This window comes from Apium graveolens, unplaced genomic scaffold (assembly GCF_009905375.1).
Source record: "Apium graveolens cultivar Ventura unplaced genomic scaffold, ASM990537v1 ctg337, whole genome shotgun sequence".
Lineage (NCBI taxonomy): Eukaryota > Viridiplantae > Streptophyta > Magnoliopsida > Apiales > Apiaceae > Apium > Apium graveolens.
The window spans coordinates 54815-72223 of NW_027418069.1; the positions used below are offsets into that span (position 1 = coordinate 54815).

General features: G+C 30.6%; 1 protein-coding gene across 1 annotated transcript in view; it reads right to left on the reverse strand.

Moving 5' to 3' along the window:
• LOC141701115 (zinc finger BED domain-containing protein RICESLEEPER 2-like) overlaps nt 1–10728 on the reverse strand; it is a 30538-nt gene extending 19810 nt beyond the window's left edge. Inside the window, exons 1-4 of the mRNA XM_074504756.1 lie at nt 10673–10728; nt 10504–10561; nt 10265–10401; nt 4191–6270 (exon numbers count right to left, since the gene is read on the reverse strand). Of these exons, the coding sequence (XP_074360857.1) occupies nt 4191–6270; nt 10265–10401; nt 10504–10561; nt 10673–10728 (2331 nt within the window). The remainder of the gene's footprint in view (nt 1–4190; nt 6271–10264; nt 10402–10503; nt 10562–10672) is intronic.
• Nucleotides 10729–17409: the final 6681 nt, after the last annotated feature.

Genomic DNA, 17409 nt, shown 5'->3' on the forward strand with positions numbered 1-17409 from the left:
CACTACCGACAACGAGACTCGTTCCCAATTTACAAGATTAATTTTAAAATGATTTTTTCTACGATCCAACCTTACGGATGTTAAGATATATCAATTTTAGTCATATGAATATATATTAACAAATTTCAAATTCATCTTGCATGTGAGGATTAGAAAAATTCAGTAAAAGTAGCACTTCCAACAACGAGACGCGTTTCTGATTTAGAAGATAAATTTTTAAAATGATATTTTCGATCATCCAGCCATACAGATGTTAATATATATCAATTTTAGTCATATAAAAAAATTATTAAAAAATTTGAAATTCATCTTGAATGTCAGGATTAGAAAATTCAGTAAAAGTACCCCTCTCGACAACGAGATTTGTCCCCGATTTACAAGATTAAGTTTTAAAATGATTTTTTCGACGATCCAACCATACGGATGTTAAGATATATCAATTTTAGTTATATGAAAAAATTATTAAAAATTTGAAATTTATCTTGCATGTCAGGATTAGAAAAATCCAGTAAAAGTACCACTTTCGACAACGAGACGCGTTCCTGATTTAGAAGATTAATTTTTTAAATAATTTTTTCGACGATCCAACCGTACGGATGGTAAGATATATCAATTTTAGTCATATGAAAAAAATATTAACAAATTTGAAATTCATCTTGCATGTGAGGATTAGAAAAATCCAGTAAAAGTACCCCTCCCGACAACGAGACGCGTTCCTGATTTAGAAGATTAATTTTGAAAATTATTTTTTCGACGATCCAACCGTACGGATGTTATGATATATCAATTTTAGTCATATGAAAAAATTATTAAAAAAGTTGAAATTCATCTTGCACGCCAGGATTAGAAAAATCTAGTAAAAGTACCACTCCCGATAACGAGACTCGTTCCCGATTTACAGGATTAATTTTTAAAATGATTTTTTTGACGATCCAACTGTACGGATGTTAAGATATATCAATTTTAGTCATATGAAAAAAATATTAATAAATTTGAAATTCATCTTGCATGTCAGGATTAGAAAAATTAAGGAAAAGTACCACTACCGACAACGAGACTCGTTCCCAATTTACAAGATTAATTTTAAAATGATTTTTTCTACGATCCAACCTTACGGATGTTAAGATATATCAATTTTAGTCATATGAATATATATTAACAAATTTCAAATTCATCTTGCATGTGAGGATTAGAAAAATTCAGTAAAAGTAGCACTTCCAACAACGAGACGCGTTTCTGATTTAGAAGATAAATTTTTAAAATGATATTTTCGATCATCCAGCCATACAGATGTTAATATATATCAATTTTAGTCATATAAAAAAATTATTAAAAAATTTGAAATTCATCTTGAATGTCAGGATTAGAAAATTCAGTAAAAGTACCCCTCTCGACAACGAGACTTGTCCCCGATTTACAAGATTAAGTTTTAAAATGATTTTTTCGACGATCCAACCATACGGATGTTAAGATATATCAATTTTAGTTATATGAAAAAATTATTAAAAATTTGAAATTTATCTTGCATGTCAGGATTAGAAAAATCCAGTAAAAGTACCACTTTCGACAACGAGACGCGTTCCTGATTTAGAAGATTAATTTTTTAAATAATTTTTTCGACGATCCAACCGTACGGATGGTAAGATATATCAATTTTAGTCATATGAAAAAAATATTAACAAATTTGAAATTCATCTTGCATGTGAGGATTAGAAAAATCCAGTAAAAGTACCCCTCCCGACAACGAGACGCGTTCCTGATTTAGAAGATTAATTTTGAAAATTATTTTTTCGATGATCCAACCGTACGGATGTTAAGATATATCAATTTTAGTCATATGAAAAAATTATTAAAAAAATTGAAATTCATCTTGCACGCCAGGATTAGAAAAATCCAGTAAAAGTACCAATACCGACAACGAGACTCGTTCCGGATTTACAAGATTTATTTTAAAATGATTTTTTCGACGATCCAACCGTACAGATGTTAAGATATATCAATTTTAGTCATATGAAAAAATATTAAAAAATTTGAAATTCATCTTGCATGTTAGGATTAGAAAAATCCAGTAAAAGTACCCCTCCCGACAACGAGACGCGTTCCTGATTTAGAAGATTAATTTTGAAAATTATTTTTTCGACGATCCAACCGTACGGATGTTAAGATATATCAATTTTAGTCATATGAAAAAATTATTAAAAAAATTGAAATTCATCTTGCACGCCAGGATTAGAAAAATCCAGTAAAAATACCAATACCGACAACGAGACTCGTTCCGGATTTACAGGATTTATTTTAAAATGATTTTTTCAACGATCCAACCGTACAGATGTTAAGATATATCAATTTTAGTCATATGAAAAAATATTAAAAAATTTGAAATTCATCTTGCATGTTAGGATTAGAAAAATCCAGTAAAAGTACCAATACCGACAACGAGACTCGTTCCGAATTTACAAGATTTATTTTAAAATGATTTTTTCGATGATCCAACCGTACAGATGTTAAGATATATCAATTTTAGTCATATGAAAAAATATTAAAAAATTTGAAATTCATCTTGCATTTCAGGATTAGAAAAATTAAGTAAAAATACCACTCCCGACAACGAGACTCGTTTCTAATTTAGAAGATTAATTTTTAAAATGATTTTTTCGATCATCCGACCATACGAATGTTAAGATATATCAATTTTAGTAATATGAAAAAATTATTAAAAAAATTTGAAATTAATCTTACATGTTAGGATTAGAAAAATCCAGTAAAAGTACCTCATTCCCGATTTAAAAGATTAATTTTTAAAATAATTTTTTCGACGATCCGACCATACGGATGTTAAGATATATCAATTTTAGGCATATTAAAAAATTATTAAAAATTTGAAATTTATCTTGCATGTCAGGATTAGAAAAAACGAGTAAAAGTACCACTTTCGACAACGAGACGCGTTCCTGATTTAGAAGATTAAATTTTAAAATTATTTTTTCGACGATCCAACCGTACGGATGTTAAGATATATCAATTTTAGGCATATGAAAAAATTATTAAAAAATTTGAAATTCATCTTGCACGTCAGGATTAGAAAAATCTAGTAAAAGTACCACTCCCGATAACGAGACTCGTTCCCGATTTACAAGATTAATTTTAAAATAATTTTTTTGACGATCCAACCGTACAGATGTTAAGATATATCAATTTTAGTCATATGAAAAAAATATTGATATATTTGAAATTCATCTTGCATCTCAGGATTAGAAAAATTCAGTAAAAGTGCCACTACCGACAACGAGACTCCTTCACGATTTACAAGATTAATTTTAAAATGATTTTTTCGATGATCCAACCTTACGGATGTTAAGATATATGAATTTTAGTCATATGAAAAAATATTAACAAATTTCAAATTCATCTTCCATGTCATGATTAGAAAAATTCAGTAAAAGTACAACTTCCAACAACGAGACGCGTTTCTGATTTAGAAGATTAATTTTTAAAATGATTTTTTCGATCATCGAACCATACGGATGTTAAGATATATCAATTTTAGTTATATGAAAAAATTATTAAAAAATTTGAAATCCATCTTGCACATCAGGATTAGAAAAATCCAGTAAAAGTACCACTCCCAACAATGAGACTCGTTCCCGATTTACAAGATTAATTTTAAAATGATTTTTTAGACGATCCAACCGTACGGATGTTAAGATATATCAATTTTAGTCATATGAAAAAATTATTAAAAATTTGAAATCTACCTTGCATGTCAAGATTAGAAAAATCCAGTAAAAGTATCACTTTCGACAATGTAACGCGTTCCTGATTTAGAAGATTAATTTTTAAACTATTTTTTTCGACGATCCAACCGTACGGATGGTAAGATATATCAATTTTAGTCATATGAAAAAATTATTAAAAAATTGAAATTCATCTTGCACGCCAGGATTAGAAAAATCTTGTAAAAGTACCACTCCCGATAACGAGACTTGTTCCCGATTTACAAGATTAATTTTTAAAATGATTTTTTTGACGATGCAACCGTACGGATGTTAATATATATCAATTTTAGTCATATGAAAAAAATATTAATAAATTTGAAATTTATCTTGCATGTCAAGATTAGAAAAATTCAGTAAAAGTACCACTACCGATAACGAGACTCGTTCCCGATTTACAAGATTAATTTTACGAACCCAGTCTGCTCCGCACAACAAAACTTCTACTGTTTCAGGTTTTAAACAAGAGTGATGTGGTTCAATCACTCTACCACCAGCGCTAAAGGTCGACTCTGAAGCCACCGTGCTAATAGGAATACTCAACACATCAGATGCCATTTTGGACAAAATTGGATATTTTGCTGAGTTTCCTTTCCACCAAGCAAGAACATCAAATTTTGAACTTGGAGCGATAATTTTCTCACTCAAATACTCCTCCAATTCTGACTTTGTAGGCTCAAGTATACCGCCACTCTCTCGAATAAAACTCTCGTAATCATTGATCCCTTGAGGTGTTTCACTTTGTTCAATAATAAAATTAGCATCAGAAGAAGACACCCCAGATTCATTCCTTTCTTTATTAGCATCCTTTTCTTCCCTGCAATACTCAAAATACAAATCATTCAAGGCATTCAATAAATAAGACATATTTGTTTCAGCATCACTTGCAATCGGATAAAGAGTTGGAAAACAAAAAGCTGGAAGTTTCATTTTAAACCGCGGATCCATGACGGCACCAATTGACATTACCAAGTTAGTTTCCCCCCAATATTTCTCAAATTTCAATTCCATTATTCGCGCCATCTCTCGAACATGCATATTTGGATCGATGGCCTTTCTGTCTATTATATGCTTGACCCTTCTTATCTCTGATAAAAACAAATTCGAAGTTGAATAACCTGTTCCGGAAACAACCTTCGTGACATCAGAAAATACCTTAAGGAAGGAGCACACTCCTTCAACTTGCTCCCAATCCTCCACACCTGGTACATACTCTTTAAAGCCTGGATCAGATGTGCTATATATAAGAAAAAAATTCTTGAACTGAATAGCACATTCCAACATATTATATGTTGAATTCCAGCGTGTAGGAACATCCAGAATCAGCTTCTTACATTTCAAACCTAATGACTTAGAAATTTCAGCAAACTTAATTCTGCGACTTTCCGAGGTTGCTATATACTTAACCCCATCCCTAACTTTATCAACTATATCTTCAGTTGGGTTTAAACCATCTTGCACACATAAGTTCAATATGTGTGCGCAACAACGAGCGTGAAACATCTTTCCCTCAATAGACAATGACCTTCTAACACTAAAAGTTTGTTTTAAATACCGTAAAACGACATCATTCGTAGCTGCATTATCTACCGTCAATGTCCCAATTTTATCAATAATCCCCCATTCATCCAAACACTTAAACAAAGCTTCTGAAATTATAAATCCGCTATGTGGGGGAGGGACATTACAAAAATTAAGGACCCCCATGTTCAAATTCCAATTGGAATCAATACAATGACCCGTGACAACCATATAACCAATTTTTTGATGTGAGGAAGTCCACATATCAGTCGTTATATTAATCTTTCTAATATATTTAAACATTTCTCTTAATTTATTTTTCTCAATTTCATAAGTACTGAAACAATCTTTCCTAACAGCATGCCTACTAATTTTCTCCCAAAACGGAGTAGCTGTTCGCATAACTTTATCAAACATAAAACTCTCGACATGTCTAAACGGTAATTCATTTACTAAAATATAATGAGAAATAATTTTTCTCATTTCAACATGATCATACTTGAAATTACCGACTGTTACCTCTGATGATTTCACATCGATTGGCTGAAACTGAAGTAATGCTTGACTTGTCTGTCCATTTTCTTTCCGACATTTGTCGACATGCCTGTTTAAAGTAGTTGTGCACCCTGTTGGGTCACATTTGATCCTTTCCTTGCAAAATTTACAAATGGCGATCGTCTGATTGTTTTCTTCGACCGTGTCCAAATATGGCCAGCAACGGGCTGTCTTTTTCCTCGACTTCTTTTGGTAAGGTTGAGACTGTTGAGTTTCAAGGCTGCCACTTTTTCTTTTTCTTGAAATTCCTTCTTGCTCAGTCATTTCAAGAAGTTGTTCGGATTGGTCGTTGTTATCACCATTTTCACCAGCATCTTCAGATTCTATATCATCGCCAAGACTTCTTACTTGTTCAAATTCTGCATTTTCCGAAATAATTTCAATTTGATTCTTCTTTTTTCTGGAAGGAGCCATTACAAATCTGCAACACAATGGAACAATGTTAGGATTAGAATTCAGCAACAAATCTGTAAAAAAATTGTGTAACACTATTTCTATGTAACAGAGAAATTAACAATATTGTAGCAGTCAGCAACACAATAGCAGTTGAAAAGGAAGACTGAGAACCTTCATGCTTTCTAAATTCATCACAAACCAATATGATTGTAGATACATACAAGACTACACTTTTGCAGTGAAAAGGCAACAAAAGTGTAAGCTTTATAATGCCTGTAAATATATAATTTTCGTAACTATGCGTCTACAACTGACTAGTGCATAGCATCAGTTTAGTTATATGAAGCACTCACCTCAACACAGAAAAATACTAATAAAAACCACCCCTATTTTTCCCAGAAAGAAAAACAATCTTACCAAGAGACGCACGCAACAAATACATTCGATAACTTCAATTACTACCTTTAAACATCATCAATGTCTCTGTTCCATATAGTTTTATTGAATATATAATAAAACTACTCTATCCCATCTTGACAATATCAGGATGGAACCTACTAATCTTTATCAAATAAAAATTAACTGACCTGTTTTACAGCCTGGTTGCATAAAGGTCCTATAATTTCAGGTTGAAGGTAATTTCTTCAGCCAGGAAAAAAAGAAATGGCCTAAGCCCTAAGGTTTATGTTAACAAGTATACGATTTTTAGCTTCCCTATTGACCATAAACGTATAAAAGAAATGGACAGTATCATATATGTACACCACACACATCTCTATTAGTCATTCAGTAGTAATGTCTCCCATGACTTCTATCTTTGAATGTTTCATAGTCTTCTCCCAATATTCCAAAACTCAATTATAAAAACTACAAAAACCACACTATAATCCATCTAAAAATCATGGCACATTGGAATACTTTACCAGAAGAATTGCTACATACACCCAGAATAACCAAACCAACCCCCTTAACTTTAACTTAATTTGTGGGGTGTAAACTGAGCAAGAAAACACAATAAATTGATCCAGATAATGAAGAATCTAACACGTAATATAGGGTATGGTTACGTTTAAACAAAGAAGAAGAATAAATAGCTAAACATAAAGCTAAATACTTAAACAGTTAAAATAACAAAATGAAAAAGCATCTCAAACATAATCCAAAACTAAACAAAATGAGAACATGGAAGAGAAGTAGAGAACATTACCGGGGAATCTCAGATTTGGGAATTCAGGGAATTTAGGGATTTAAGTCGTATGTGAAATTTAGGGATTTGGTTTGGAGAATGAATGAAATTTAGGGGCTGAGTCGTCTGACTAGTATGTTTTAGGTTTTTAGGTGGGCTGGACTTGATTATTTGGACTGGGCTGAGATTTTAAGTTGTAATATCTGTATATTTAACGAGCTCTTAACGAGCTGTTCGATAACACATATATTCGGCTCGACTCGTATTTGTTCGCGAACAAGCTCATGTTCGGCTCGAAAGTTACCGAGCTCGAGCTCGAACACGTTTTTCTGTTAGGTAATAAAGCTCAGCTCGGCTCGGTTCGTCAGAAAAAAATTAAAACTCGGCTCGTTTACTTCAAAACTCGGCTCGACTCGGTTCGTAAACAGCCCTAGAGGAAAGTATAAACAAGTAGAGCTATTTACATGAAGAGAAGAACTATATTTGTTAGCCAAGAATGACTTGCATGCATGCCTCATTCAAAGGATTTTCCCCATGCATTCGTAAATTTTTATTCTGGTCTATAGGCAGGCATTTTTGGCTAGCTTCACTGGTTGTTGCTTTTCATGCAAAACATTTTCTCCTCTCAAGAATTACTGTTGCTTACACTTCTTACTGCCTAGGTTAAGTTCAATCAACAGGGGACGATTCCAAAAATGAAGTCAAGAGTTTTTCACGAGTTCGTTCGATTCTTGTTCACCCCTAGATTTGTTAGAACAAATAATCAGTTTTAGAACAAAAAATTTAAGCCTTATTCGTCAAAAAAATACATATGTAGTAGTATTGATTTTTTTAGGTAAGTCATTTCAATTAACATAGATGATAGTGTTCACCAAACTTCCCAACATTTTAATTAATATATATCTATCTATTACTTTATATATATAATAGTACACTGCTCATTGATCACACATGTAAATTATTTTTGCAGCTACCTATCCAACACATATACATTTGCATTTTCTGATTCATAGAATCTAGCCCGGACTCTGATATATAACTGAATAATAGAAGTTCATAGTTTAACAATTTTAATGATCCACGTTCAGTAATTGTAGAATTTTCATACTTTGGATAATTATATTTTACAAATATATTGGAACTTTAATTTCTTTAAACAATTATACATTATATTTGGATTGGCTAAGATATATCTCTAAAGCAGTAATTATTTTATAAGCTATCAAGGGATTGTCCAGTTGATGGAGTATTTACATGAGGTTGTATTCATGAACTCAAGATTAAAGATTGTACTAGAAAAATATGTTTAATTTGTTTGAATAAGATAGGTTTTTTTGGTATGATCCAGAGTTCAATCTTTTCCACACAATTATGTTAATGGTAAGATATTTTGTTGGTACACCATTTTCATTTACTCTTATACCCAGATGTATATATACGCTCATTCGGCTCATTCTCGTACTCACGCATATAAATAAATTAGTGGAAAGGTGAATGGGATTATTAAACAAACCCGAAACTTCATTTAATTCAAGCACCAACTATACAAACGGATTTTTTTTTGTCATTTTCATCCAAGAAACCAATCTACCAACAAAATAATGAAATGAATTCAAAAAACAAACATTAAGTTAAATTTGTACTCCTCCCATGTGATCAAAATATTCTTAACAAATTTATAAGTTATTTTGAAATTGTATTTCTTGTTGAATTAGCTAAAAAATATTAATGTGGTACTGAATTTTTTTATAAATAGCATCTGGAAAGAAGCCAATCCATCAAAACTGTTATCTTCATATATTCTAAAAGATGACTCAATAAGATGAATTGTATTAGTAAGCAAGATGATGATGTTGGTACACTAATTTAAACTCAGCTAAGTTACCATTCCATATACTACAAGAAACAAGCAATCATACAACAGTTTTGCACCGTTGTGTGACAGGAAGAGTTTCCGTTGTCTATCCAACACTAGTGTGATAGAACATTGGATAATGGTTATTTATACCCTTGTAATAAGAGAGATTGAACAACCATGCTAAACACTGGCTACAATCAGGATGACACAACTGTTCTTTTAAAGTAACCATTGTTGGAACGTTTTTAACATGATGGGAAAGTTCTAAAATTTCTTTCCAATTTTACATATCATTTTCAAACAACAGTTAATAACTAATTGGTGTTATTGAATTGTTGTTTAGACAATGGCTTTTATTTGATATAATTATATACTTGGGTAACTGTTGTCCGAATTATATTCATATAATGGTTACTTTTGGTTTAAAAACCCATTATCTTATTAGGTATTAGCATTTTGCATATCAATTTCATATTTAATTAAAACCTGCTGCATAAAACTAAATTAAACAATTTACAAATTAAAAATCCACATAATCTAGACCCCTAGAAAAATAAAACCAATTCCATACCATAAAATAAATACCCAACACAAAACACAAAAGTCCATAACATAATCCGTACCATACCATAATCCGTACCATACCATAATCCATCCATTCGTCAATCCAAAACAAAACACAAAACAACTAGATCTACATACCAAACTACGAACAATCTACCCAACACAAAATACATTATCGCAAGTCTACTTGTCACCAATTACATACATAAAACATCCATTTTACGATAAGTTCAGAAGAACAGAAACAGCGAGGACCCAGCTTACACAGTGTTCCATAAACTATTTTGCTAACTCAACCCTGGTCTCGTTGATGTCATCTTCAATGTAAACCAGGTTTGACCTACGCTTCCACTGAAAAATCATCAAAAATTTTGTATAAGTAATATGTTCTGCCATTATAAGCGTAAATACAAAGTCGATGAAAAGGCCCAAAGAGGGTGAATTGTCAACTTATTAGCAAAGTCCAGCTCTTTGTCATGAATAATTTCCATCATGTATCGCATCACGAACTGGCCACAATCCTTGTTCCCGGTCTTCTCTAGAACTCCCTAAAATATTAAAAAAAAATATTAATAGAGTCTCCAGTCTCTTTTAATAACATAATTAATATATGATGCGAAAAATGAATAAATACTGCCATGTTCTCCTACCATACTTTCTTCTTCGGAACCTTTTTCAAATCCTCGATCCTTGTACATGTTAGTGGCACTACAACCAAAATAATATTTATCAAAACATAAAATAACCATTGCAAAATATGGTCGGACAAGGTTTACAAGTCAAGACTTAATATATAAATTTTACAAGGTGAACTCTTACTTGTCGATAACATCCATCCATTCTCCATCAGCAATTCGACGTTTAAGAGGGTCCATTTAGTAGACTACCTTTCCGTCTGGATTGACAACTGTCAAGGTACAGAGGTTCCTACAAAAACATTAACAAAGGTGCTTGCTTAAAATTAAAGCTTAAATTTTTAGTTTTTTTGTCACCCTAAAAAAATCACATTTCTATTAAATTAAAATCAACCTAAAAAATATTTAAACTCACTAATTGTGAAAAATAATCCAAAATCTGATACTAGTAGAGTGTAATTTATTGCAATAAATATGATCAGGTATGGCATCAAAAATTGAAGGCTCGTATTGAACAACTTTAAAATTGAACCGATACAATTATCATCAAATTTGAACATTAAAAATTATCAGGTTTAACTATATAATTGCCCCTGTATTAGAAACAAACCTAACATCTAGTAACAAAATCAATTAAAAAATGTCAAGCCATTAATTTATGTTTATACTGAACTAATACAATTAATATAAATTTTAACATCAAATATTATTGAGTTTAACTATACAATTGAACCCATTTCTTAATAATAAAATCTAAATTCTTGATTAAATATAATGAAAAACTGGCAAGGCTTAATAGCTTAATAGCTTGGGATAGTATAAATACTCACACATCATTGTATGACACGAGAAAATGTTGCCCTTTCCTTGAATCTTTAAATCATGTAGACAATCCACACGACCTCTGCATTGCACTGCCACATCTAATGGCACCAATTGTTCCCGAATCTACAAAGCTAATCATGTTGACCATCTTATGTTTCTTCACATATTCATTCAAGAAGATACAAATAAAATTAAGCAGTCTTGAGTAAAGATTCTCATATTTATTCTTAAATCCTCACAAGGATTATCTAAAGATCAATAATATTAATTATTATTTATTTTTTTTAAAACTTAAAAATTAAAAGTTAAAAAAAAAATCTAATTCATCCATATATTTGTAAATATTTTTACTAAACAAACTGACAATGTTTAATTTACCAACCGTTGTAAGATCTACTCGCACACAACGGTTTCTACATGAAACTGTTACTGTAGGTAATGTTATTTAATTATTAGTTGGGTAACCATTTCTTAGCAAAACTGTTGTGTAATAAGTTTCCTAACAACGGTTTTTATCCAACATTAGTGTGATAAAACATTGGATATGTTAGTGTAGGTGCCCTAGAGGCAATACATTATTCTTTTATCTTTATGTCAGTTGATCATTCAATAAATGTATTTATTATGACCTTAATTACTGCGATATTTTGTTAGCATAATAAATGTCCTTAGAATCATGATACAAATTGTATAGTTTAAGTACATGACTTGAACTTGAGATTATATAATATATCATATTCTTAAAGGTCCCTAGTCGAGTATTATTATATAGGACAATAATAATACATAGATAGACTAGTATGTTGTTTGACAAGATAACCACATCTCATTGGTTATAAGTATGGGGATACTGAAGTCAATACATAGGTACATGTGAGAGTACATGGTACTGGACAGACCCACAGTGAGATTCTTCATGTTTAATAAAGTCATAAGAAAGACTCACAGTGATAATGGTGTAATGATCCTTTGACTTGAAATCATTATATTTCTATACGAGGATTAATATACTTTGACTACATTAAAAGTTACTTTTGATCGGGTGATGATAAAAGTGGACATCGGGTATATCATGAGTCGTATGAGAAATATGAATGATAGATAAAGGATTTAACCCTCCTATAATTAGGAGAGATATTATTGGCCTCTTGATTGAGTGAGATTATAAAAGCATGGCCATGCTCAAATAATGATTTGTTTCAATAATCTACTCATGCATCAAGTAAACCCAGATTAAATGTTGAAGAGGATGACTAAATACATGCCTCGAGTTTAATCTATAATATGTATGGTTAAAGGGATTATATTACACGGAAAAACATTAATCACGAAAGGTTTTATCTAATCACGATTTAATTATTGTTTAATTGGGTAACAATGATGTATTACTAGATACCGCTCATTGTTTATAATTTTATTAGAGAATAAAATTATTGCCAATTAAATAATAGCCTATAGGGTCGCACAAATAGAGCACTTAATGGAATAGTTAATTTAAATTATGGATTTAAATTAATTGATGATTATTTGAATTTTATTATAATTAAGTAAGACTTAATTGAGATAATATAAATTCGAATTAAAAGGAATGTTTTTGCCCATAATAATTAAGTATGACTTAGTTATTAATTAAATAATAGAAATTCGTTTTTATTATTTAATCCAATACCTACTAGGGTTGGGCTTTGCTATTATGGGCCTTTTTAATCAGTCATTATAAATAGATAATGAGAGGTTAAAGAGGCTTGAACGTTTTTTAAGAAAATCCTAGCAGCAAAGAGAGGCAGAGGCAATTCAGATCGTCAAGAAGGAGGCTAGTACATCCATTCCGTAGTCAAGTTCGTGAGACGTTCTTGAAGGTGCTCGTGTGGATACCATAGAGGTGTTTCTCCGAGAGGTAGACACAAAGCGTGATAGCTAGGATCTCCGTTGAGTTCGTAAAAGTTAATCTCTTGAAAGGTATGATTCGTTATCTCCATAATCTGCCCATAATTATACATGGATCCTGTTTTTGGGTTTCGAATTTTTGTTTTATTTACGTTTATCCGCTGCGTTTTATGCCTTCGGAACCCAACAGGATAATGGTTATTTATACCCTTGTAATAAGAGAGATTGAACAACCATGCTAAACACTGGCTACAATCAGGATGACACAACTGTTCTTTTAAAGTAACCATTGTTGGAACATTTTTAACATGATGGGAAAGTTCTAAAATTTCTTTCCAATTTTACATATCATTTTCAAACAACAGTTAATAACTAATTGGTGTTATTGAATTGTTGTTTAGACAATGGCTTTTATTTGACATAATTATATACTTGGGTAACTGTTGTCCGAATTATATTCATATAATGGTTACTTTTGGTTTAAAAACCCATTATCTTATTAGGTATTAGCATTTTGCATATCAATTTCATATTTAATTAAAACCTGCTGCATAAAACTAAATTAAACAATTTACAAATTAAAAATCCACATAATCTAGACCCCTAGAAAAATAAAACCAATTCCATACCATAAAATAAATACCCAACACAAAACACAAAAGTCCATAACATAATCCGTACCATACCATAATCCGTACCATACCATAATCCATCCATTCGTCAATCCAAAACAAAACACAAAACAACTAGATCTACATACCAAACTACGAACAATCTACCCAACACAAAATACATTATCGCAAGTCTACTTGTCACCAATTACATACATAAAACATCCATTTTACGATAAGTTCAGAAGAACAGAAACAGCGAGGACCCAGCTTACACAGTGTTCCATAAACTATTTTGCTAACTCAACCCTGGTCTCGTTGATGTCATCTTCAATGTAAACCAGGTTTGACCTACGCTTCCACTGAAAAATCATCAAAAATTTTGTATAAGTAATATGTTCTGCCATTATAAGCGTAAATACAAAGTCGATGAAAAGGCCCAAAGAGGGTGAATTGTCAACTTATTAGCAAAGTCCAGCTCTTTGTCATGAATAATTTCCATCATGTATCGCATCACGAACTGGCCACAATCCTTGTTCCCGGTCTTCTCTAGAACTCCCTAAAATATTAAAAAAAAATATTAATAGAGTCTCCAGTCTCTTTTAATAACATAATTAATATATGATGCGAAAAATGAATAAATACTGCCATGTTCTCCTACCATACTTTCTTCTTCGGAACCTTTTTCAAATCCTCGATCCTTGTACATGTTAGTGGCACTACAACCAAAATAATATTTATCAAAACATAAAATAACCATTGCAAAATATGGTCGGACAAGGTTTACAAGTCAAGACTTAATATATAAATTTTACAAGGTGAACTCTTACTTGTCGATAACATCCATCCATTCTCCATCAGCAATTCGACGTTTAAGAGGGTCCATTTAGTAGACTACCTTTCCGTCTGGATTGACAACTGTCAAGGTACAGAGGTTCCTACAAAAACATTAACAAAGGTGCTTGCTTAAAATTAAAGCTTAAATTTTTAGTTTTTTTGTCACCCTAAAAAAATCACATTTCTATTAAATTAAAATCAACCTAAAAAATATTTAAACTCACTAATTGTGAAAAATAATCCAAAATCTGATACTAGTAGAGTGTAATTTATTGCAATAAATATGATCAGGTATGGCATCAAAAATTGAAGGCTCGTATTGAACAACTTTAAAATTGAACCGATACAATTATCATCAAATTTGAACATTAAAAATTATCAGGTTTAACTATATAATTGCCCCTGTATTAGAAACAAACCTAACATCTAGTAACAAAATCAATTAAAAAATGTCAAGCCATTAATTTACGTTTATACTGAACTAATACAATTAATATAAATTTTAACATCAAATATTATTGAGTTTAACTATACAATTGAACCCATTTCTTAATAATAAAATCTAAATTCTTGATTAAATATAATGAAAAACTGGCAAGGCTTAATAGCTTAATAGCTTGGGATAGTATAAATACTCACACATCATTGTATGACACGAGAAAATGTTGCCCTTTCCTTGAATCTTTAAATCATGTAGACAATCCACACGACCTCTGCATTGCACTGCCACATCTAATGGCACCAATTGTTCCCGAATCTACAAAGCTAATCATGTTGACCATCTTATGTTTCTTCACATATTCATTCAAGAAGATACAAATAAAATTAAGCAGTCTTGAGTAAAGATTCTCATATTTATTCTTAAATCCTCACAAGGATTATCTAAAGATCAATAATATTAATTATTATTTATTTTTTTTAAAACTTAAAAATTAAAAGTTAAAAAAAAAATCTAATTCATCCATATATTTGTAAATATTTTTACTAAACAAACTGACAATGTTTAATTTACCAACCGTTGTAAGATCTACTCGCACACAACGGTTTCTACATGAAACTGTTACTGTAGGTAATGTTATTTAATTATTAGTTGGGTAACCATTTCTTAGCAAAACTGTTGTGTAATAAGTTTCCTAACAACGGTTTTTATCCTAAACCGTTGTCTAGAATCCAAAACAAAAATAAGTAATACTCTATAGTTAAACTTTTAATTTTAAAAAGTTTGATATTCGTGAGTACATATGTTGATATAACATTCGACGTTATTCATAAAAATTAAATTTTTCGTACCTTAAAAGTTTGATAATCTGATTCGAACACGTCAATCATATCACTATAATCAATAAATAACTATGTACATTATGCTAACAAAGACGTTTGTGGACAAACATTTATTGAACACATAATAATTAAGGACATTAAGTGCCCGTTTGAAAAATTATAAAATAATTAACTTATGACTTAAAAAAATTATCTAAATTCATTAATTTTAGATTAGATTAACATTTAAACTCATATTTTTAAAAAATAAAGTTACTAAAAAAATCAAAATAAGTTCAGAAAAAGTACGTCGTTACTAACACTCAACTTATTCAACTTATAAGTTGGGTCGACAAATATTTGTCTGTAAGTTATTACGGATTTATAAGTATTAAGGCGACTTATAAGTCAAAAAAAAACAAGCCCTAATTATGAAAATTTTAAATTCTATCATTCATATGCAATAATTTGATATATTTTACAAGTATATGTACAATAAAGAATATCAAGACGTACACTGACATATACACATGATACTTAGGTTTACGAAATATCATAGTAGTTATAGGGTTTAGGCGTTACAATTAGGATTTAATGATTAAGGGTTAACTATCAAAGTAGTTTAACAGTAATGATGATAATTTGGACTAATATAAAATCACACAAAAATAATAAAAAAAATTACATCCCTAAAATGGTTAGATTTTAACATCCGTACGGTTGGATCGTTAAAAGAGTTATTTTTTTTTAAATTATTCGCATTTAGGTTAGGGTTTAAAGTTTAGGGTTTAGGGGTAATTGATAATGCATAGTAAGAAAGTTTTGATTAATATAAAATCACATCGATACATCATTTTCTAGAAAGGGTATCGATATTGTAAATTAATTTGAATATTGTAAATGGTAATCATATTCATATTCGAAGCACATCCGTACGTTTTGATCGTTGAAAGGTTGATTTAAACATCCGTACAATTGGATCGTCGAAAATGTTTACAAATTTTGAAAATATCGATAAACTGGATATCAACTCGAAAAAGTTGAACTTATCACCAGTCAGTTATAGTTTTTCAAAAACACCATTTTGTAAAATAATATATTTGGGAACTCCCAACTGCCGATACGATCAGGTTTTAAAATAAATAACATACTAAAAATAAATAGATGATTTGTTTACTGATCGTTTAACACACAGAATTTAAAAAATATTGAAGTTAAAAATGATAATAAAGACATTCTAAGCAATCCAAACTACACAGTTATCTCTGAAACAACAACATCACAATTGACCAAATATCATAAAAACTATTTTTAGCCCAGTGTTCAGAAACACTAATCGCATGCTATGAAACATCAATATTCTCTATGAAAGTTAAATTTTTCGTGTAATATAACTTTGATATTCTTATTATCAATATATTATTTCGTTAAAATAATTTTTGATTATTTATATTTTAATAAATTATGTAATTTATTCGTCTGTAACGATTTAGTCAAATAC